A 23217-nucleotide genomic window follows, 5' to 3' on the forward strand; every position below is an offset into this window, starting at 1 on the left:
GGTGCCATGATTAGCTTGTTTTGGCACCCCGTGGGGTTGAAATACCTTTCTGCCTGACTTGGCTGCTTCGTGATCTTGTCTGTTCCGTGGATTTGTTTTTTGGAATGCATTTCCTCCTGCGCACCGGTCACCTGTATGCGGACACAGTGTGCTAAGCGGTATTCAGATCATGAAATAGTCATGAGCGATCTGTAGTCTTCTCGTCGTTTTCCTCCTGGGAAACACTTGGGGTTCTAAGGCATCGGTGAGTATCATAGGTGTCATGTAATAATCAGATACCATATTGTAGCAAGAGAGAGTGAAAACAGAAGTTGAGGTCCACATGAGTTCATAGCTAGGAACATAATTCTATTGATAATCATTAAGATTTCGGTTAAGTTGCAATGTCTACATGACTTCTTCCACAATGATAATAAGAGTTCCAAACTATGTCATATACAAAACTAATGAGGAAATGCCACATGTTTTCACATTTCAGGATGTGATTTCTCCAGACCGTTTGTGAATAATATGTGATGCAAACTAATCACATTTTTCACATAAAGCTCGATTTCTGTGTCACCCCTCAGAAATGTGACGTGAATGTTATCTTATGTGACCATCTGTCAGTGTGATAGAATGTTTCCATTATGTCACATTATATCACCTTTTCTTGGCATTTTGCAGCAAATGCACATAATTTCCACATTTATGCCCCAGGTAGCGAATGTAATACAACAGCAAATGGCGCTATTACATCAACCATTGTGTTTATGCTCCAATAACAACGAAACCTTCAGTTCTTTACTTGTAGAAAAACAGTCAGACGAGTCTACGATTGACTTTGTACTAGGTGAGGTTTCAACCACACCTAGTACAAAGTCAAAACTTGAAAGACTCAGTAGGGCTTAATGCTTTATTTGTGCAAGGAGCTTTTATTAAGCTCCTTGGTTTGTGTGATAACTGGGAGTTGAGGAAATGTTTACGTTTTACCGCAGGTATAAACAAACATGTCGACCGGCAACAAGTTGGTGGCCATCTTGTTTCTACTTCATGCCATGCGTGACCCAGGTTTTACTGACGGACAGACCACAACAACACCGGGTACATCAAGCTATGGTAAATAAACTCACAATTTTGTAACGGTAACCCAAATTTACTTAACATCATCATCATCAGCCCCATAGCTTTTTTTTATTACATGCGGTCGACCAGTTCTACTACAATTTAACCTGTGCCCGATGTGTGATTCGGGTCAATCTGCTCCCCATTTGGGGTCTAACCGGGGGGCCAAGAAGACAACAAGAGCGAAGTCAAGTAGAGTTTATAGTCAATTGCACCAAGTTTCTACAGTCAAAGGTACAGAGACAGTTAGCCTTTATTACATGGAGATGGGATTTTAAAATGCAGTGGGAGTCCAATAATCCACCAAACAGATTCCTTTGTAGCAAAATTGACCAATTACCATTGTTTTGAGTATTGCCAGTTCTCAAGTTTCCACAGACAATCAGGTCCAGGTTCATGTCCGGACCTGGAAATTTCTGTACTGGTACCTCCCCCAAGCAACAATAGATTTTTTCTTTCTTTCTGTCCTTTCACATCTTATTCTTTGACTTTAGATTCATTTTGGCATTCTATGGCATTAGTTATCTGTTTTCTGATACTTTTTTTTTTCAATCTACGGAATATTTGTGCTCATTCTACAGCTGCTTTGCACAATTTATTGTGTGGTCGAAAACTTTTTTTTTTTTGGAAATGGCCGAAAATTGGTGCGAGCGCGGATGTCATCCATATAATCAAATGAACGTGGCCTTATGAAGAGATGCATTGCAAATATGCGTTGTATGAAATAACTTTGATTAATCTAATTAATGACTTTCTGTCAAGTCAATGGTGGTAGCATTTCATCATCAGTGTCTTGAAAATGACAAGGTTTTCATACAGTGTTTTACAGTATAAGATCGCATGGGGGAGTAGTACAGTGACATCGATTTATCGAGTCACTAGACAAAGTGAAAGTTGAAAGGATTCCGTGCCTTCAGTCAATTTGAACTGACAACTTCTATTGCTAGTTGACATCAACCATTTTGCCTGTGTCAGGCCTACGTAACATTTCCTACTCGGGCCCGGCCGGGTTGTTTGCGGAAACGAAGAATTAAGGTAGTATATAACAGTGGCTGAGGAGCTTTGGGGGGTGTTTTTGGTCTTCTAAAATTACCATCTTAGATAATGTATGGACCTTGATTTTTTTAAGGTAGTACCTTAATGCATAAAGATGATTTATGCAAATTGGTATGACGTCACAATGACGTAATCGACTACTTTAAGGCCACACCCATTTTTTGAAAAAAAAAGCTTAAAAATCTTAAATTTTGACTTGTTCTTTGACTGTCATTATTGATACTTTTCAGAAATGTGCATAAAAGTGCTTTGAAAAGATCTGCGCTCTTGTCATGCTGATTTTTTATCATTTTTTTCTTGAAATTTTAATTACCCCTTATGCTAACTATAAATATGCAAAAGGCATGCTGTTGAATTATGTTTGGTCCTTTCTGAGTTCATGTCGTACTTTTCGTTTGTTCCCCCAAACTGCCCCTTTGTGGAAATGTGACGTCTGAATTAGATGAATTCGAGTAAACTTTTTCCGATCAATTCTCTTTTATTTTTCTCAAGGTCGTTCGAAGAAGATAATCTTCCCCTATCCTCGCAGCACCAGTAACTACGCCGAGTTAAACGCCACTCTCTCTGAGGAATTGGGCAGTTTTACCTTCTGTGTACACATGCGCACGAACGACACTGCCGGCTCTTTAGTCAGCTATGCAACAGGAAGAATCAGCAACGAGATACTCATTGAAGGATGGAGAGGAAAAGGTTTCAAGGTAGGTTAGTGTTTTTCCTTAGCCTGGGTTGCACAATCAAAGTGAAAGTGATCCCCAACCAGTTTAGCTCAAATGTACTCCGGCAATGAACAGATGAGCTCATAGAGGACATACACTGTATACTGTATTTACATGTTCACGGTACCGAGAAAATTACCGAACTCATTTCGACAAATGTAATGAGCAGTGGACCTCGCTCTGCTTAATGTCCTGTCTACAACCCTTTCCAGTAGCGTTCATAAAGGTGAGCGGATAGACACATCTGATATTTGAGCTTCTTGTTCAACTGGACTGCGTACGCTACCGCACAAAGTCAATCTATTAACTGTCAGGGGATGACCGGTGGGTGCTAGAACTGCCCTTGCCACTGGTCAGGCTGATAGAGGCTTGATGGCCAAATATCTCTTAGCCAGTGAATAGGGAACATGAATTTAGTGTTAGGTTTCATTTTGTTGCATCAAGGTACCAATACAATGATGTATCATGTTCTTCTTTCAGATTCTCGTAGCAGGTGGAGTAACAAGTGGCAGATCGTTCAGTCTTCCCGTTTTGGACGGCTTATGGCACGTTATTTGTCTAACGTGGCAGGGCGTAGACGGGGCATGGGAACTATACGTTGACGGTGCACTGAATAGATCAGACTCGGGGCTTGGCGCTCGCAGAGTCATATCCACACAAGGAACGTGGATCCTTGGACAAGATCAAGACAGTCAAGGAGGTGGATTTGACACTCCACAGGCCTTCAGTGGAGAAATGACGAGAGTAAACCTCTGGGACCGTGTTTTGTCTACATCCGAAATTGGGACGAATTGGACCACGTTTTGCAGTCACCAAGGCAACGTTATCAACTGGACTAACACACAGATTCACGTGTTTGGGCAGGCCGGCTTTGCTCAATATGACCATTGCGGTAAGTGTTTTCACTAGGAGATGTGCTCTCCTGCACTCCTAATGGACTTTCGAACGTAATCACATATTCAACTTTCATGTAAATGGATGAAACCAAGTTGTACTATACGTAATCTAGGGTTCATAAATAAGAAACCGATTGATCGAAACATTCGCAGGGTATCGGTACAGTGTACCGGTACAAAGCCGGTTTTTCTTATTGGACCGCCCCGCCCCCCCGTGATCTCGCCCCCCCCCCCCCGGGATCACTAGTGTTTTCGGCCCCTCCTTACCCTTTTGGGGTGAAGTCCTTCTAGTGATTTACATCTCCAATAAACCTAGAAGTTACAGTACTTTTGCTTCGTACAAATCACACCATACCTCCATTAAATATTTTTAGCCCTTGCAGATTTATAGTGTCATCTAGTCTCATTCATTATGCAAATAAAGCTGTAATTGACACGTTTGAGTTAACACGTGTGCAGATACTTTCGTTTAGCTGTATTTTATGATGACATTTTGTCCTGAATTAAGAAAATGACTTGCGCATTTGCACAATCTATACATAGTGGTGCACAATTAATTTGCACATTGCACTTTAGAATTTTTGTACTTTGACATTAATTATGCAAATCAGAATCTCATTTTCATAATCATTATCTGATATGTTTCACCTTCCATAACCTTTAAATTACATACATTACGTGTATTAAAGTCACAACATGGAAACACTAGAATTACATATTCATCTCCTGAATTATGCGCATTATGTCCTAATTTGCATTTTTGCATGTCATTTCGTAAAGCCCATGCCACTTATCCCTTATATCATGGTATGTGAAGGTAAAAAGAAAAAGGGAAGTTCTGTTTCAGTGACACAAGCAAGGTACTTATACCAAATTAACTACCAGACTATATTCCACAATCATGATGCTATTGACCTATGTGAAATCAAACCTGAACATGTGGAGATTTACATGATCATGATATTTTGTTGTGTACAAACAAACACAAAAACATACAAGTCTCTGCAGTACCGACAGAAAGTGCCAGGTAAACCACTTTGGACGTTGACTTTCCTTTAGACAACCGCTACACAACAACCAAATCTCACCAAGATCCATTCACAATGTCTCCAGTTATATGCTGTTAACATACTTACAGACACACCAGGCCCTCGCCCAACCGTTTGCATAGCCCTCTGGCGAAGGCGAAAAAGTGTACTTCGTTTTATGTATCCATGTAGTTCTTATCGCAAAACATACATAGTCTTTTAGGCTAACGTCACATTTCCAAACCGGGGCCCGGCCGGGCTGTTTGACAGTTTGTGGAAACGAAAAAAAAAAGAAATGTATACGTGAAGATATACCCGAAGAATGCCCGCGACCATACTCTTGACGTCTTGTGTAGTTTGGTGTCCTTCATATCATACCTTTTGTTCCCAAAAGCTGCCCGGCAATGCCCCGGTTTGGAAATGTGACGTAGGCTTTACTAAGAGTTTGGGTGTATATACCGGATTCATTTTGCAGTCGGTGATCGCTGATCTTTTATTAGCCTCAGTAAACTATTGTCATATCAATCGTTGACGTTTCACAGAGTCAAGTGATACAGACATTAACGATTGGCATTCGTCATTTTTATAACGACGGTGTTTTAGGTTGCCCGTCCAATACTAAAGCTACATGTACGCCCAACCATGGTGGAAATAAGTGGCTGTGAAAAGAATAGTTTATGCCACAGTCTACATGACTGCTCTTGGGGGATATGGAAGTGATAACAACCATGTATGCGACTTAATCGTGCCAATGAGCATCAAATCAAATCATACAAATCTGAATAACAATTTACGATATTTCAGTCTCAAAGATTTTTGTTACATGTATTACCTTTGTGCGAAATTTCAACTCATTTGATATGATAATGCACCTGTTATGATAAGTCGCCTTCTTAACACTGCAATCTTGCTTACTTCGGGAGACCTGTCAAGGTTACGTTAAGGAGAAAGATCGAAAACGAAATCGGTATGTAACGTTATGTAGTGGTCAAAACATAAAGGGATAATCCGCTGGAAAAGACGTTCTACTGGGTACCCATATGTTGTCTGAAAAACCTCACAAACAGCTGACTCAGTGAGCAGTAGATCATATGTTGCAGGAAGTTTATGGCGCCCACCGTCTCTGTTCAGGGATGGTTACAAAGCTCTGATGTAGATGGCTTCTTTGATCCCTCTAGTGACAAAGTATGTCCAAGATTTTGACTTTGTCAAGTGAGACCGAATGCCTCGGTGATTCTATGTGAATATGTTGGGACATGTTTGAGGTTTTTGATCTCAGACCACATAGACCTCCTGCAACCTATGATCCACTGCTTACGTGTTCTATCTGCATAACGTGACGTCACGACAGCAGCGGATTGTTCATTCCTTGACAAAGACTGGAGCACGTCGATGTAGGTTAGACATCCAGGTAATGAGATACGCCAAAAATAGTTACTCAAGCAACTGGATATGGTTTTGAAACGGTCAAAACCATATCCAGTTTCAAAACCATTTGAAACTTTCAAAACCATATCCAGTTGCTTGAGTAACTATTTTTGGCGTAAAGACTGGAGCTGTTCAGTTCAAAATTTGGCTGAGTCTAATTTTTGTGTTGAATAAACTAGCTCGATTATGACTTCTACCAACACAAATGAACTTTCAAGTTTAGATTTTCTTGCAGTTGTTCTGAAACAGGACAGCCTAGCTCCATTACTAAATAGGAAATTTGAATTCCAATTTTCTATAATGTATTGACAGCCGAGCTCCACCACTTCGCGTACGCTTTCAAAAGCAAACTTCAATAGAAAAGTTCAAATTTCCCCATGTCCCGACAGCTGTGGACCATTGCCAGTCTGACCCGTGCATCAATGGGGCCTGCAGTAGCGGTGCGGACAGCTTCACCTGCTCCTGTGACGATGGCTACGAGGGAGAAACTTGTCAAACTCCCGTCGGTATGTGAGCCTATACTTAAATTTACCCCAAATTTCAACGCATCTGTGGAGTATCACTCACTTTCCAATGATTCCATATCAATGAAGCATCTGCGTGCTGTCCACCAAGTTGGTGTCATTGGTTTTCATTTCAATGGATCGAACTCGTAGCTCAAATATACATTAGCTGAAATACAGCTCACTAACCCTTATCACGACGGTCTAAATCCAGCTGACGTTACGCTGGGAGACTCAATTCCTGCAAGGGGGAACCAAATTAGGAAACGTTAGTTTTTGACAGGAATGATTATGGTATAGCTAATTTTTCGTTTAATTTTTTTTGCACAAGGTGATTTTTGAACTCGAAGAAGTGGGGGTAAAATATGTATTATTTGTCACAAACATTGTCGTTCTAATGCATTAGCTTTGGCCGTGGTCTCCGCCGACCTGACACTGGCAGGCGAAGTGTTTACAGACGACCTGAATGACATGAGTCATCCACGGTTCCTGATGCTCGCAAGGGCGATAGAATCTGAGGTACATAGTTTTATGTTTCTTGGTACCCCCCCTTTTTTTTGATTATCAAAGATGGACCATAATATTGCATTTGTATGTTTTATCCAAATTGGCTGTTATAATGGTGTCTATCTTCTGTCCTGTAGACATCCCTAGCGTTTGCGGCAGTTCCAAACTTCAGAAAGGCAACAGTGACGAGATTTCGGTAAATGAAAATGATTTTCCATTTTGTGTTTTTGCATCCTATTGCTATTTTAAACAAACCAATAAGACCAGTTAACTCAGTGAACGCATACATTTGCCAATTGTTAACCCAGGCTTATATCTGACTTATTCTAATTCCAACGTAATCTACCATTGCTTGCGACTGTGTATTATTGTATGTCTGTAAGAATGTCAGTCTTTATCCTTCCTTTAAGTATGGGCAGCGTGATTGCTACTGTAGACATGGAGTTCCAGAGTACTGACCAGGCTCCTGGATCGGATGAGGTCGTCATGGTAGCAACTCTTCAGCAGTACATCAGCGATAACGGAGGACGTCTGGGTAACCTGACTGTGAGTCAGGTGGATGCTGTGCTGTCTCCAGGTAAGTGTGAATCCGCAAGTAACCAGATTTCCTCACTGTTGATGAATGTGGAGAGGGACATGATCCAACAGATAAATTCAAATTCTGTATTTGTGATCTATAGTTTAACTGTAATGAGTTGATTTTCCTACAGCCATGCCATAGACCTACTAGAATGGACGTATGGCCTAATCAATAGACATTAAATTCATATTGATTAGCTGATGCGTTTCCCCTTTAAATTACATGCAACTGAAATTTCTAGTAAATGTTTCATGATAATCATACGATGCAGTATAATGAAATGTGTCATAGAAAATGATATTTCGAGTAACTTGTGTTCTATAGAGCCATGTTAATAGTCTCGCATTTGAATACATATTAGATATCACTCAATGGCTTGCACATTACACATATGATGGATACACACACACACACACACACGCACACATGCACACGCGCGGGCATACACGCATGCTATCTGCAATCTTGCAATCTTACTTTAATTGAAGTAAGGCGACGAGGTTACTTTAAGAATCCACTGCACAGCTCAATTTCATATTCATTTTTCTTTCTTTTCTTTCCCATTCTTCGACAGTCTACTGTAAGGAGGAGGCTGTACAGACAGAGGCCGGGCTGGTGTATTTTCCTCGTGCGGACGGCGACAGTTTCTCCTACTCCGCTGAACGATGTAACTCTTCCGCAGAACATGGTCAGTATGATGCGGGCCTATTTATAAGGGAATGTTAAAATCTTTCACGGATATCACAAGTCCACCATACCATGTATATTAATGACATTTAATAGTTAAAGTCCTTCCCGCACGAGACGGGCGGCCCCATATCCATTTCAATACCCTCGGGCCACACAAACTTGTGTAATCACTTTGTATATTGTCGATGCACTGGGTAAGTGATGTATTGGTGTACTGTACCTTGCTCTTTTCCAAATCCAGTGCTTAGCAGAAAAAGTGGCATGTTTATTTTTAAAGTCTTTGGTATAACTCACTTTTAAAGTCTTTGGTATAACTCACTTTTAAAGTCTTTAATACGACTCGGCCGGGGATCGAACTCACGACCTACTGAAAGAAAAGCGAACACTCTACTCACTTGGCCATTGTATTTACGTGTTTTCATGTTCCTCTCTCCAGAGAAGCCCCTGGCCACTCGGTTCTGCCGGATCGCCACGGGTAGAACTGCGGTGTGGGACCCGCCTGTCCTCCTCACGTGTGATACTGACTCGCGAAACCTGTCTCAGGTAGGCGTTTACAGCTAAAACACATAAGCACACTAGCTGCGTGTTGAATGTATAGGAACTGAAATGATCGGGAAATAATACTTGTTCTTCTTGTTCTTGTTCCCCTATTGATTGTGTTGGGGCAAACCATCCAGGACATGTTCGCACATGTTCGCACACGACGGGTTATACCGCCCCTTACGGGGTGACACACCCGTCCGGGTGAATGATGTAGGTCACCATGTGGCTGATACGAGACAGAGGTTCGCCAGGCCTCCATCCGAGTGATTTGAAGTGAATCACCAACTCCCAACAGAAGGATTTGCACCAACGCACACCGCACCATCGCACATGTGGGGGTTCTTTAACGTGCATGGGGTATGGCTCTCCCCATACACGGGACCTCCATTTAACGTCCTATCCGAGGGACGACTCATTTTTCACTTGAGTAAAGTGAGGAAAGTCGTGTAAAGTGCCTTTCCCAAGGGCACAAGACCGGCAACACGGCAGGCGGATTCGAACCGGCGACCTCTCGGTCGCGGGCCGAATACACTACCACTGTGCTACGCGGCCCTACTTGAATAGGGACACAGACTAAAAGGACTAAGGAACAGGACAGAAATTTGAGTGATTACCATATAAAACACAGTGTTGAGTGAGTGCGTATATGATATTTGACTTGAGGGTAAGATGGAGGCCAAGGCGGATTTGGGGCTCCCAGCGGCTTCCCTTGGTACTTCAACGAAACTTCCTGCGTTTATATCTTCTCCAGATTGTAGTGACCAACGAGACAGCTCTGTCTGTGGCGGCGGAAGTGCAGGTGATCACAATACAGGCTGAGACGCTCTCGTCTGATGACGTCACCAGCATCAGTACCATCTTACAGGAAATAGTCAACGTCAGCGCCACAGAGCAGGTACGCTATCATCATCATCATCTCTCTCTCTCTCTCTGTGTCTGCCTCTCTCCCTCTCTCTTTCTTTATCCACCATCTCTCTCTCTGTCCCCCTCTCTATCGCAGACTCCACGCAGCTTTGCCAACTCCCCACTGTGTTCCAGTTTTCATTTTACATGATCTTACAGATGTATAACAATCAGAACTCGCCAATGATCAGAACCATATGCCTACCAGAAAAGAAAACTGTCTCCTAAAGTGTTGCCTTCTCCCACAGATCGGAGACTCCCTCCTGACGACTGTAGACAACCTGATCAACGTGAACGTCACTGTCCTGCAGCAGAGTCAGCAGGAGAGCAGGGGGCCGACCAGGTAGCGGCGGACACATGCAAACCATTAGACCTGTAGTTTATCTTACGCTATATGATATATTGAGCAGTCGGTATATATAACTGATCTTTGGTGTGACCCACCGGCTTTGTACCACCGCTGCCACCAATGTTGGTTATAGGAAGAATATCCACTTTGACTCGTGTCTTGGGTGAGACTAAGATGGGATTTCCGTGTCCCTCTCTCTTCACTGGATCTTATTCACAGCAGATGTCACAATGTTACTGTCGTGGGCTAACTGGCCACACATGACGTCCGCTACACGTATAACCACCTTCCGGAGCTACACACCAGTATCTTTATTTTAGAAGTCTGAAATGACAGATTGCATAGCAGCTGAAGAAGTAAAAATATAACTGCCCGAAGGAGAACTACTAGACGTATATACCGTAGACTTGAGATGCTCAGAAACATCTTAACTCGTCATTTCAGAGTCGTCCAGGCATTGGAGGCATTTGCTGATACAGTGGCACTGACCACAGAGAAGTACACCGCCGTGCGGCCAGGGGTGGCCTTGCAGGCAGCTGACGTCAGTCCAGAGGATTTGGACAAGGGGCAAGGTTAGCATTGACTGGGTAGTGTCCTGTCATCATAACGTCGTTAATCAGGTTGTTTCTAAGACCAAGGAATTTTAGTCTTTTTCTTCGATGTTTTACTACAACACCAAAACTATTTAATTCCTGACATATCTGCCAGTAATTAACACCACGACATAGTTACTGAAAACCTCGCACTGATACAGTATCAATTTTTTTTCTTCTCTTATGGTTTCGTTTGCCTTATCCAGTTCTCATATCTTTAAAGTGTTACTCCGGGGTGGAACCGCGTAGCGCAGCGGGACCGTGTTCGGTCCATGACCGAGAGGTTGCGGGTTCGAATCCGGCTGTCGTGCTGCCGATCTTGTGCATGCCCTTGGGAAAGGCACACGACTTTCCTCACTTTACTCAGGTGAAAATGAGTAGCTAGCTTCGGCTAGGGCCGTCCCTCGGATAGGATGTTAAATTGAGGTCCCGTGTCTGGGGAGAGTCACACCCTATGCACGTTTAAGAGCCCCCACACGTGCGATGGTGCGGTGTACGATGGTGCAAAATCCTCCCGTCTAGAATTGGTGATTCTCTAGAAATCACCTGGACTCCAGGCCAGGAAGAATAGTGACACACATCACTAATGGAGATCTACATAACCAATCCAAACCCCAGTGTTTTATTAGGAAAGATCGGTAGGATAACGAGAAAATGTGTTACTTTCCTGATAGGATTTGCCTTCTTCCTGAGTGGAGACGATTCTAACAGCTTGAAGGAAGGTAGGGTTAGAAGCTTCACTACGAAGGACGAAACGGGCTTTCTGCGAACTGCTGATATCGCCATCTATATACCTCCGAACATCTCAAGCATGGTACAGATCAACAACACATCAGGTACTTTCTGATGAATTGTACTAATATCCATGAGTTTGTTGTACATTCTGCACCATTTCTGCTTCATTGAAGTCCATGTTACCGGTACAGGGGTATTAATAGAAGTAGGGTCAAAGTAGTAGAAATTATCATTCCACTATATATATCAGTTAAATATATCAGTTAAATTATCAATAGTCAAAACGCAAAGTTATTCAGACAACCGACACTGAAGCGATACAATGTCAAACTGATAAATATACGTCTGAAGTTAAGGGGACCCTATGTTACAGTATTAAAGTCTTTTGTTGTGGAATTCATCACCAAAAGTGATGTTACCCGGCCGTGAAACTGATCAATCCGCGGTCAGCGAAAATCTAAGCAGAATCCAAACAGTTTTTTTCTCACCCTCTCCATGCAGAAGTCCGTCTGAGTTACACCCTCTACAACAGCAGCAGCCTGTTTGTGCAGACTTCCCAGGGTGCAGCGGGACCTTCCCAGGATGCAGTGGGAACCCGCGTCATAGGCGGGAGAATCGCAGGGAGGCGAGTTAAGAACCTGCCCGAACCGGTCATCATCACCTTTGCCCCCCTACAGGTAGCCTAGGTGTCACCGTATTCTACGGTTCGCTCCTCAGATTGCTTCTATGATGGCGCCCGTTTGCATTTCTTCTACTTCGGCTCTTTGCGCCTTGGAAGGCGGTCAACAGCTTCAGTCAATCTCTTCCTCAGTCAGGTGCAGGTTACTCTGTGTAGTCCTGCCTTGGCAATGCCTCTTACGGTTACTACTTCTACTGTCAGTCTATACAGGCTATGACTCTACGCAAAGGAACTCTCATGGCCAATTAGTCCAATTCTAGCATGGCAGTCTCTACCGCAGAACGTGCAGCTACACACTTGGCCTGTATTTATCCTTTCCGTTCTTGTCCTCTTCCTATATGTCTCGCTTCCAAAACCTTTCTCTCACGGGCAACCTTGTACAATTCCACATCTGTGTGCAATGCCGATATTTTTCATTTGGTCTTTACATGTTGCATGCCCAGAATATTTCGTGTTCGGTTTATCATCTTCTCCTTTCCCTATTCTTATTTTCTGATTTGTTTTCATTTCCCCAGAATTTCCTTCCTGAAGACGTAAAGGGGGTCAGGTGTGTGTTTTGGGACTTTGAGGCCGAGGTAGGGCAAGGGGCTTGGTCAACTGAGGGGTGTGAGAGCACGGGCGAGGAAAATGGACTGTACACATGTGCCTGTAACCACCTCACCAACTTCGCGGCAATCTTTGTAAGACTCCCATTTACTAAACGGCGATCGCGCTGCAACCTCGCTGCGATTTAAATTGTATTTGTCGTTTCAATGGCTTCATAATTGGAATATTTCTTTGACTTCAAAATGTAAAGTTATGAAAATACTGAAAAGACCACAAAACACCAAAGATTCCTTTCTTTTAAATTGTGAAATTCTTCTGTGGCCTCCTTCAGTCAATACTAACCATGGTAAATTCCCAATCAACATCAGACCACATAGCCACATGGAGAACATTTGTAAGCTGACTCAGGTTTGTTGCAAAGTGCTTTTCTGCATAGTGATGGAGATCGAAAGGGCATTTGGAAGTCCGATGCCAGTTACACGAGATTTATAAAACATTCGATACTCCCAAAAGTCACCTCAGAGCCAATCATCACAGCCCTTTGGTATATCTTACTCTACAATCTAACTGTCTATCGTCTTATGTCTTCAGGACGTGTTCGGTGCGGGTTTCGGAGTCCACGAGAGGCCGCTAGAGGTCATCACTATTGTGGGGTGTGCCGTGTCCATCGTTTGCCTGGTCCTCACTTTACTCTCTTTTATCGTCACAAGGTAGATAACTACATTATCGTATGTCTGAGCTACTTGATCAATACATGTTGAGAAAGATCTTACATACGAAGTTACATGTTGGTGAGCATACTGTTCGTAGGAATACTTAATCTTGATAATGCTCTTGCTTGATAACGCTTGTTCAATGTAAAGATAATTTTTCTGCGCAGTTTTCCTGGTTACTTTGTATTCATCCTGTAAGTAGTATTGGCTCAAACTGGAACGCGTTAGTCTTTTATTCATGAGGACCATCGTATCATTTAGATGACAATTTTGTAGTATTGATCCGGTGGTAACATCAAAGCACATGGGACCGTGTGGCACGATCGGGAGCGCGTTGGTCTCAGGCCCGAGAGGTCCCGGGTTCAAATCCGCTTGCCGTGTCACCGATCTTGTGCCCTTGGGAAAGGTACTTTACACGACTTTCCTCACCTAACTCAGGTGTAAATGAGTACATAGCTGCGGCTAGTGGCAGTGACAGGCCTTTGTGGTGGTGACAGGCCATAGGGGCATGTTCGGGCATGACGCACCCGCCATGACACACGAGTCAGGGGTAGGAGGAACCCCTTGCATCCTTGGTCGGAAGTCCTCCTAGGAGACGGAAACTCCAAATAATAAACCTGCATCTGCTGGGGCCGTCTTACGTGGCAAACAGTTCTGTCCCTGTAGGACTTAGTGCGCCAGTAGACGAGAGGGTGGAGAAGGGAGTGCACACCCCTCCTTCACCTTAAAAAGTCACATGCAGGCCAGGCAGACTGGTCGTCTAAGCAACCTTGTCTGCCTACCATTGATCTTCGGATACGAAGAAACAGCCATCATCAACATCAAAGCAGGAGTCATGGGCCTGACAACGATCATATATTTCTAAGCACCATGCATTTCTCCAAGCACACATGCTTAAGTCCTGCACACCTTATAATATATAGGGCGGCGCCCGTCTCCTTTTCTTTAGCCCTTGGGCCACACAGTTGTACAAACACAGATGGCACTACATACTGTAGCATGTAGAGTGCTAAGAAGAGAAAAAGTACGTACCATGTTTCATTACGTTGCGTTAGCATTGATTGGATCATGCGTTTCTAATTCCAGGAACTACAAACGCCGCGCCAGCACAGGCCATGCCAGGAACCAGCGCCTCGTCCTCATCAACCTCTGCGTGGCTCTGCTGGCCATTCTCGTCATCTTCCTCGCTGGGATCAACCAGACGGCGTCTCCCATTGGCTGCACGGTGGTGGCCGCGGTGTTACACTACTTCCTATTGGCTGCCTTGGTGTGGATGGCGATTGAGGCCGTTAACATATACCTCGCCGTTGTGGTGGTGTTTGACCATCACGTGTCTGAGAACTTCGTCATCAGGGCTGCAGCAGTAGCGTGGGGTGAGGATTTGCTTCTTCACATACGTGATAAATCGCCTGAAAGGGGTACTGAATCCCAGAAGCAGGTCTTGTTTTCTAGGGCTCACTTATCATATTTTAAAACACTTCCAAAGGCGATTTCGAAAACACGTCCCGAACCAGCACGTGAAGACGAACCATCCAAACACGTTTTTCACAGAACTCCACAGCTCCAAACATATGCTCAAATGTATTGGTAACAGTAACAAACGTAATAAAAAGCATATAGGGTAGGCCATGCGCCAGAACATTGTATATCTAACGGTAATTTTTCAGCTACAAGTGTACTTTGATATGTTTGTCCAGGCTTTCCCCTTGTCGCCACGGTGTTGACTGTGGGACCCTCAAGTCTCTACCAATACAGAATGAAGAACATGTAAGTTATATAGTCAAAGACATCCTCATAATGATCACTTCTCACGTTCGTATTTCTACTTCTTGTGGAGCTATCATAGATGTCATCCTTATCATCGATACTCCTAAAATACATAGCTACTTTCATTGGAATTTGCATCTATTCTAACCTGTCCTACATACCACCTATGGATACACAGTCCATGTTCTCTGCAGAATTACCACCAGACCATTGTGGTCCCTGTTAAGTGGTCCATTGGATATCATTGTAACGGTTACGGAATCAGCTTTCTAACATGGTGACAAAAGCTGGCCTGGATAACGTAACAACGAAGGTACAATTAAACGAAATCAAGTTTCCAACACTTTTGTCAGGTACAACAGAATTGACAGAGCATCACCGAACCCCATCAATACGTAGAAACGTAAACTTAAAACTTAACATAATAATGAAAATATTTGATGGATATTATGCAGCCACTCTCATATTGGTCGAATTACCAATCATCACTGCTTATTATGATGGACACTCGGTATCGGTCTATTAGTACCTAGACTGATAAATAGGAAAATCGCCACAACAAGGAAATCGCCATAAAACGTTTTCTGTTTTTTTTTTTTTTTTTTACAGCTGCTGGCTGGCACAGACACCCCTGATCTATGCCTTCTTGCTCCCGGCGGGTCTCATCCTACTGTTCAACCTGATGGTCTTCGTCATCGTCATGTGCAAACTGGTCCGGGATGAGAAGGACCTGAAACAGCTAAGAGGTGGATATGAAAAGCTCCTGGGCCATATAAGAGAAATGGCTATAGGCACACACACACAGAGACATGTATATATATATATATATATTCAGACACCTACACAAACATACAGGAACAAACGGTCTTGGGCCCTGTTTCAAAAATCAGTTGAAAATCAATCTTTAAGTACTTGCTGAGGCTAAAACATTCAATCCACCAATACAGCATCAGTTCACCCCGACATGTTTGTAGGCTTAAGATATCAAGATGTTAAAGACATTCTCGAGGCCTCTATGACAGCTTTATTTTCAAGTGGTGTGTCTTATGGTACCTGGGAGAATTATGGCAGTGGGTCTAAGGTAGCGGAAGGGCAAAGATAGCGGAAGCTTCCTAAAAAGTCTGTCCCTTTCCAAAATCTATTCAGTTACCTGAGTAAATGTTATTTATTTTCGCCTGGATGTCTATTCCACAGCGACGCATGACAGTTGACAACATACATATTTACCCACAGGTGCTAAGGTCCAAGAGGCGGACCGTTCTTGGATAATCCGCCAGATCCGCCGAGCCTTCAGCATCATGGCTCTGTTTGGTCTCACCTGGCTGTTCGGCTTCTTCGTCATCAACGACGCTCGCGCCGTGTTCGCCTACCTGTTCTGCCTCTTCAACACCCTCCAGGGCCTCTTCATCTTCATCTTCCACTGCGTGATGCGGGAGGACATGAAGAAGTGGTGGAAGAATGTTTTGAACATTTCAAAACATTCGGCTGAGACAGCCGAACACCAGCCGACTCAGCCGAACGCCAGCCGAACACCAGCCGACTCAGCCGAACGCCAGACGACTATAGCCGACTAGCTCCCGAATCACTCCTAAACCATAGTCGGGAGAGAGTCGGGAGCCAAATTCGGCTATGTGTAACCTAGGCATGAGAGACATGGCGGTACCGTGCAGCTACAGTGGAGGGAAGAAGCGTGGTCTGTACGATGTCAGTGGGAGAAGAACATCGCTTTCCTCCACTGTACAAACGTCGCAGACAACGCTTGTTAGGCTGAGCTCTTTCTCATATAATAGCAAACCTGATGTTGGGCCGCTGTAGTAACAATCATGTCTATATTTAGGGAGACTGTCTTAGGGTGGGAAAGGTGATACACTCTAGCAGCACGCTATAGATGGATGCGGGCTGATTCGGATAAACTGCTGAAGTCAAGAGTATTACTAAGCAGATTCTTTAGATAAAGGTGATGTTAAAAAGAATATATATTGCATTTCACATATATGAGGACAATGAGAAACAAGTAATATACTAGAAGAAACCAAAATCACATACCACGCAATTGATTATTCATAAAGGCAATTTTTTTCAAAGGAAAACTAAACTGGATGTACAACATGGAAATGAATTCATTTTTTTACACCGAGACAAAGATCGAACAATCAAATGGATATTTATCTATCATCTGTGGTAACAAAAGTATTGAGCACTCTTATGGCATGCTAAGTATTCAGGATGGGAAATGTGATTACGAAAGCATTTAAGTCAATCCTGATTCCTATCATAACATTAGGTATAATATTAGGTGTAAATGTACGCAGATCGAACACTCGACTTCACCTATCACCTTACGTTGCACTGACTAGTAGGCTTTAGATTTCACTTCTAGCTTCAGTATTTCCAGCAAAACCTAACGTGAACACTCTTATATCAGCTGTCAACAAAATTCTCCTAAACTATTATTCCTAGCGCTAGCTTATTGTTTCTATCATAAGTGCGCACATGTATAAATGTTCACTTGAGTTGAAGGTAATATGCTATGGATCACATTAATGTAACGTACGAGGCATCAACTGTAATGTGACATACCGTTTTTAATTTTTTCTTTACGTTGTAATATCAGTATGATTGGAATTTTTTATGGGCTGCATATCATCTGTAATGATGCAATTAATTTATACAGGCTCTTTTGTACTTGATTGAAAAAAAATCTCCAACCGTTTTTGTGCTTAAGTTATATTTGGTTTTATGTACATCGTTATGCTTAATTAACGTCATATCTACTGTTTTCTATACACTGGTTCCTTTGCATGTCGGACTGACATATGGTGGACGGGTCCCTGTGTCTGCTACATTTTGCAGTACAAAATGTGTGGGAAAGATTTTAGATTTTATTGCCAATTTAACCTTAAATCTGAAATAAGAGCAGTCTTTTCGCATTTCTATTAGTGACACATTGTACCAAATTACATTGCATACTTGGAACTTCTGTAATGTTATGCTATGTGAAGTTCTAAATGTGTTAATACTTAAGTCTTGAGTATTCGTGATATGTGCAAAAAACGTGCGTCCGCATGTAGACAGCTAAGGCGGCCCAGTCAATGCCCTCCTCTTTCCAGTTTGATCTTTTCACTGTCTTTATGGAGTCTAAGGGTGAATTATGTCGTATATTTGTAATAAAAAGGTTGCTTCATATACGTTTTTGTTTCTGTTAGTACCGCAAAAAGGCATGAAACGCTCTTACATGGCAAAGACTGTTTAGCGACATGGTGACGGCCGTTAGAAAAGGTGAAAAGTAACTGACAACCGTTTACTAGACGAAAAGGTGCGGCTACGACAACACAATCCACCCTTACAAACTGATCCCAGCTCAGGCTTGAAATACCACCCATGTAGAATCTAACCACGCGAAGGGCGGTATGACTAGTCGGACAACAATAGATCTTCCCGAGCTTGACTTGTTAAAAAAAAGACTGACAGAGTGCAGCACTTGGGTGGACTTCTCTGCAATTGTTGCGGCAACAGTTACATAGCGCGCTGCTGCAGTCAGTCAGTCGGTCTGTTGAACACGAGCTCTGCGGTGCCTAAAGATGGTATCTCATTGCACTTGGGGTACCGGTGCGGCACTGCGGGGTTCGCTCACTGCGGCACTGTCGTGTAACTTTCGTCGATTTTTTTTAATACTAGTAAATTAGATCTTGCGTAATGTGTAAGAGTATCACTAAGAAGGCAACACATTGACAAAACGTAAAGAACATTTGTTTCTTACCTGAAATACCACCATAATACTACCATTTTTTTGTGTGTATGTGTGTGTGTGTCTGTGTGTGTCTGTCTGTCTGTCTGTATGTGTGTGTGTGTGTCTGTGTGTCTGTGTGTGTGTCTGTGTCTGTGTGTGTGTGTCTGTGTATGTGTGTCTGTGTGTGTGTTTGTGTGTGTGTAGGGGGGTGTCTGTGTGTGTGTGTGTTTGTCTGTGTGTGTGTGTGTGTGTGTGTGTGCGCGCGTGTGTGTGTGTGTCTGTGTGTGCGTGTGTGTGTGTGCGTGTGTGTGTGTGTGTGTGTGTGATACATGAAATGATCATGAAGACCCCTCTGCCCCCCTCCCCACGCACAGCATACTTCTTCAGCGTACAGTGTGCATGTGGCGATGTCGTATAATTTCCGAAAGGCTCATGGGAATCATTCTCAAAATGATCTGACGGGAATGTCCGACGACTCGACCGAGTTTACCGGATTTGCAATGGGTCGAGTTGGTAATGGTCGGAGTTGTCCTGATACCATCTGGCGGTAACGTTACGTTTATCATAATGGTTAACATTGATTGCATTGCCTTCTGTAACCATGAGCCCCACCTAAAACTTTCCGCGTGTTTATACCCAGAGAAGATACAGAGAAGATGTTGTGACAGGGGTAAATAGTAAATACGATTCGCTGACCAGAGACAGTAGGTGCCATGTTCAGCTTGTTTTGGCACTAGTGTTGTTCCATGGAGTGAATTTTCGGAATGCATTTCCTCTTGTCCACCGGTCACCTGTAGTATGCGGACACAGTGTGCTGAGGGTATTCGGATCAGACGCAGTATACCGAGAAGACCATCATGGGCGATCGGTAGTCTTTGCGTCGTTTTCCTCTTGGGAAACACTTGAGGTTCTAAGGCATCGGTGAGTATCCTATTCCTTTCCCTTATCTAGACCTTAGAACACTGTCTCATAGTTTAAAAAGTGTCCGACATTTTTGGTGTAGAAGGTTGTGGAAAAGTCGAGGCTATGTAGGCATGGGGAAGTGCAGAGATGCTGTCAGCCTGTGGTCGCCCCGTACATACGTACCCTGGGCAACAATTTTTAAGACTCCCCCCTTTGTCACAGACGACCAAACATATTACAACCCCCGATACTTCTCAGAAGCCTGTGTGTAGCACAGCTTCGCCAGGCCGTAAATCTAAAGCAGTGTCTATACGCAAAAGCATATTATGTCCTGCTTCATTTCGTTGTATGTTTATATTTGAACGTATCAGTGTTTTATTCCCATGTATACTTCCAATTAGCCTTTGGTCATGAACTTTCAATAAAGTAGACACTAGTATAGACATTCAGTATAGACATTCACGTAATGATTATATGCGATATAAATTTTTAGTATCTGCATCTCTTATATTTACTTTCACATGGATAACTTTATTGCGCAACAATTGTACAAGGTACAAAGCATGACATCTACTTATACATGCAGTTCTATAAGACTTATCTACTTTATGCAAGGGTACATGTGGTTGGTTGCACTTATTAGTTGTGTCTCGGACATAGCATTAGAGGTTGGAGCCCAGACCTCTCCTTACACCGACTTTTACCTCCCCAAACGAAGTCAGGTACACATTTTTGTACTTTGTTGGAGTCGAGGAAGTCGTGTTACGTGCTTATTTTCCAAGAGCATAAGATTGATAGCATGACAGGATTTGAACCTAGGACCTGTTTGTGGCGTCGGGCGTGGCATAACTGCTAGAGCGTTCGGCTCGGAATCTATAGGTCCTGAGTTCGATCCCGCCGCGCCCCCGACGTTGTGCCCTTGGGAAAGGCACTTTACATGACCTTCGTCACTTCGCCCAGGTGTAAAAATAGGTACCTGACTTCGGTCGGGGAGGTAACAATGTAAGAGTACCTTTACCTCCTGTCTGTACCGTGTATGTGGCACTGTTAATATAAGTTACAAAACTTGAGCAAATAGAACAACCCAGGACCTCTTGCTTCAGGAGCAAACACCCTGTGGTTGCGCCATAGTACCCCATACACGCCCCCATCTGGGTGACCTGCTAAACCTGCTAATATAAGAAGTACAAAGACAGGAGTTTTTTATATCCCAAAATATGCCCTACCGCTGCCTCTGCTTCGTGCTCTACAATCTATTACACCTCTCCAACGTACAGGTATGCTGAAAACACGTCGCGTGCAGTGTTTGCTTAACCGTACAACTCATCTGTTTTGTGATCATCTTTAAGCATGGTTGTTCATCCGAATACCTAAACAAAGCATAAAGACTAGGCCCCCCGAGAGGCGTTCTAAAAGTTTGCGACTGAACACAAAGTCCATATTTGCATGACGAGCGACGATTGTGCAATCTACAGCGTTTACTTAAGTCATACTCACCGGTTTCGTGAATGCTATCGGTGCCAGCCACGGTGGACCGGAACACGGTAACTGTATTGTCCTGAGCATGTTCATCAGCTATTACATGATGTAAATTACAAGGCGCTTTTAGAATCATTTTCTGTATGCATAGAATCTATCATTTTCTGCAACAACATGGTGGGAGCACCTCCACGGCGTCTAATGACACACGTCCTGTGCTTCCTCGTCTTCTTGTTTCCGAGTGATATTCTCAACTCCAGCGCAACTGGATGTGGAGGTAACCTTACGGCTCCATCTGGAGGTCCTGTGACGTCACCTAACTACCCCGGTAACTACGGCAACAATGAGACCTGTGATTGGCTGATCACCGTTCCGACAGGAAGCACGATTCGTCTTACGTTCGACAGCTTCAACCTTTTGAACGGGTCTGACTTTTTGGCCGTCTACGATGGAGCCAATGCTAGTGCTTCGCAGTTTCAGAGGTAACGTTCTATTAGAAATGACTCACAGGAACAAGAAGGTTGATTATGTAAAAGCCAATGCCTATAAAATGTAAATCAATTTAAAGTTAGGATATAATGACAATGACAATGAAGTTTATTGCATATTCATGCCCCATTGGGGCTAAATGCATTCAGATTGGTATAAAGGGAGTAAACGGAAAACTATACATATACTACAAAGTACGTGCTTCTCTCTTCTTAAAGCATGTGTAGACAAACTTACAGAGTTTTTCCAGTATATCGTAGTTAGATGATGACATAAGGTATTTGAACAGATCTTCCTTCGTTATATAAGAATCTGCTCTCCAAAAACGACGTTGAAACGTCTGAACGTTTTCAGAGTAATTACTATTTGGCGTAACATACTTTTCTCCCTGTCCAGTTTGACAGGCTCACAGACAGTCAACCCCATCATTAGCACATCTAACGTGATGCTCCTGAGGTTTACATCTGATGGGAGTGGGACGGCGCAAGGCTTCCAGTTCTCCTACACAAATCATTGTAGGTGTTGTGATCTTGGCATTTCAACATCATTGCATTATTTCTATTCACTAAACGGTACAATACTGTAGGCCTCTGCTATATATCGGTACTGACTGTGGGTTTATTTGTGGTTGTGTTTGTGTACAGCATGATTCGAGAAGTCGTTGATAGATCTCTGTGACATTTTGTATATAGGTGACAACAATGCAAAGCCCAAATCGACTAGGTAAGTTCTAGGTAATTCTTCTTTCGTGAAAGATATGTGTTGTATGTTTGGTGAAAGATAATTGTGTTGTATGTTTGGTGAAAGATAATTGTGTTGTATATTTGGTGAAAGATAATTGTGTTGTATGTTTGGTGAAAGATAATTGTGTTGTATGTTTGGTGAAAGATAATTGTGTTGTATGTTTGGTGAAAGATAATTGTGTTGTATGTTTGGTGAAAGATAATTGTGTTGTATGTTTCGTGAAGCATAATTGTGTTGCATGTTTGGTGAAAGATAATTGTGTTGTATGTTTGAGACCCCAAGTCATTTAGTTGAACTGCGTGAGCCAGTAAATAGATGTTAACCATGCAAACCATTACCTATATATATTACTTGTTTTGTTATTACTTGTGAACAGTTATGAATCCGCTAAGTTCGGAAACTATATCAGCTGCAAAGACGAATCTGTCAATAGATATCCAATACCCCTATTAGGGGCTATATATATACACAAATATAAAGGTTCCCATACAAAATTGAACCAATATTAGGTGGGAAAAAAAAAGTAGATCCCTTTT

The 23217-nt window shown here is 42.9% G+C and overlaps 1 protein-coding gene across 1 annotated transcript in view; it reads left to right on the plus strand.

Annotated features, from left to right (window-relative positions):
* The first annotated feature begins 7724 nt into the window (after window positions 1–7724).
* LOC118422162 (adhesion G protein-coupled receptor L3-like) overlaps window positions 7725–23217 on the plus strand; it is a 29404-nt gene continuing 13911 nt past the window's right edge. The window contains exons 1-10 of the mRNA XM_035829682.1: window positions 7725–7815; window positions 8393–8506; window positions 8945–9051; window positions 9803–9946; window positions 10203–10297; window positions 10748–10875; window positions 11571–11732; window positions 12133–12308; window positions 12826–12990; window positions 13448–13566. Of these exons, the coding sequence (XP_035685575.1) occupies window positions 7725–7815; window positions 8393–8506; window positions 8945–9051; window positions 9803–9946; window positions 10203–10297; window positions 10748–10875; window positions 11571–11732; window positions 12133–12308; window positions 12826–12990; window positions 13448–13566 (1301 nt within the window). The remainder of the gene's footprint in view (window positions 7816–8392; window positions 8507–8944; window positions 9052–9802; window positions 9947–10202; window positions 10298–10747; window positions 10876–11570; window positions 11733–12132; window positions 12309–12825; window positions 12991–13447; window positions 13567–23217) is intronic.

The sequence above is a fragment of the Branchiostoma floridae genome, chromosome 1, assembly GCF_000003815.2.
Source record: "Branchiostoma floridae strain S238N-H82 chromosome 1, Bfl_VNyyK, whole genome shotgun sequence".
Lineage (NCBI taxonomy): Eukaryota > Metazoa > Chordata > Leptocardii > Amphioxiformes > Branchiostomatidae > Branchiostoma > Branchiostoma floridae.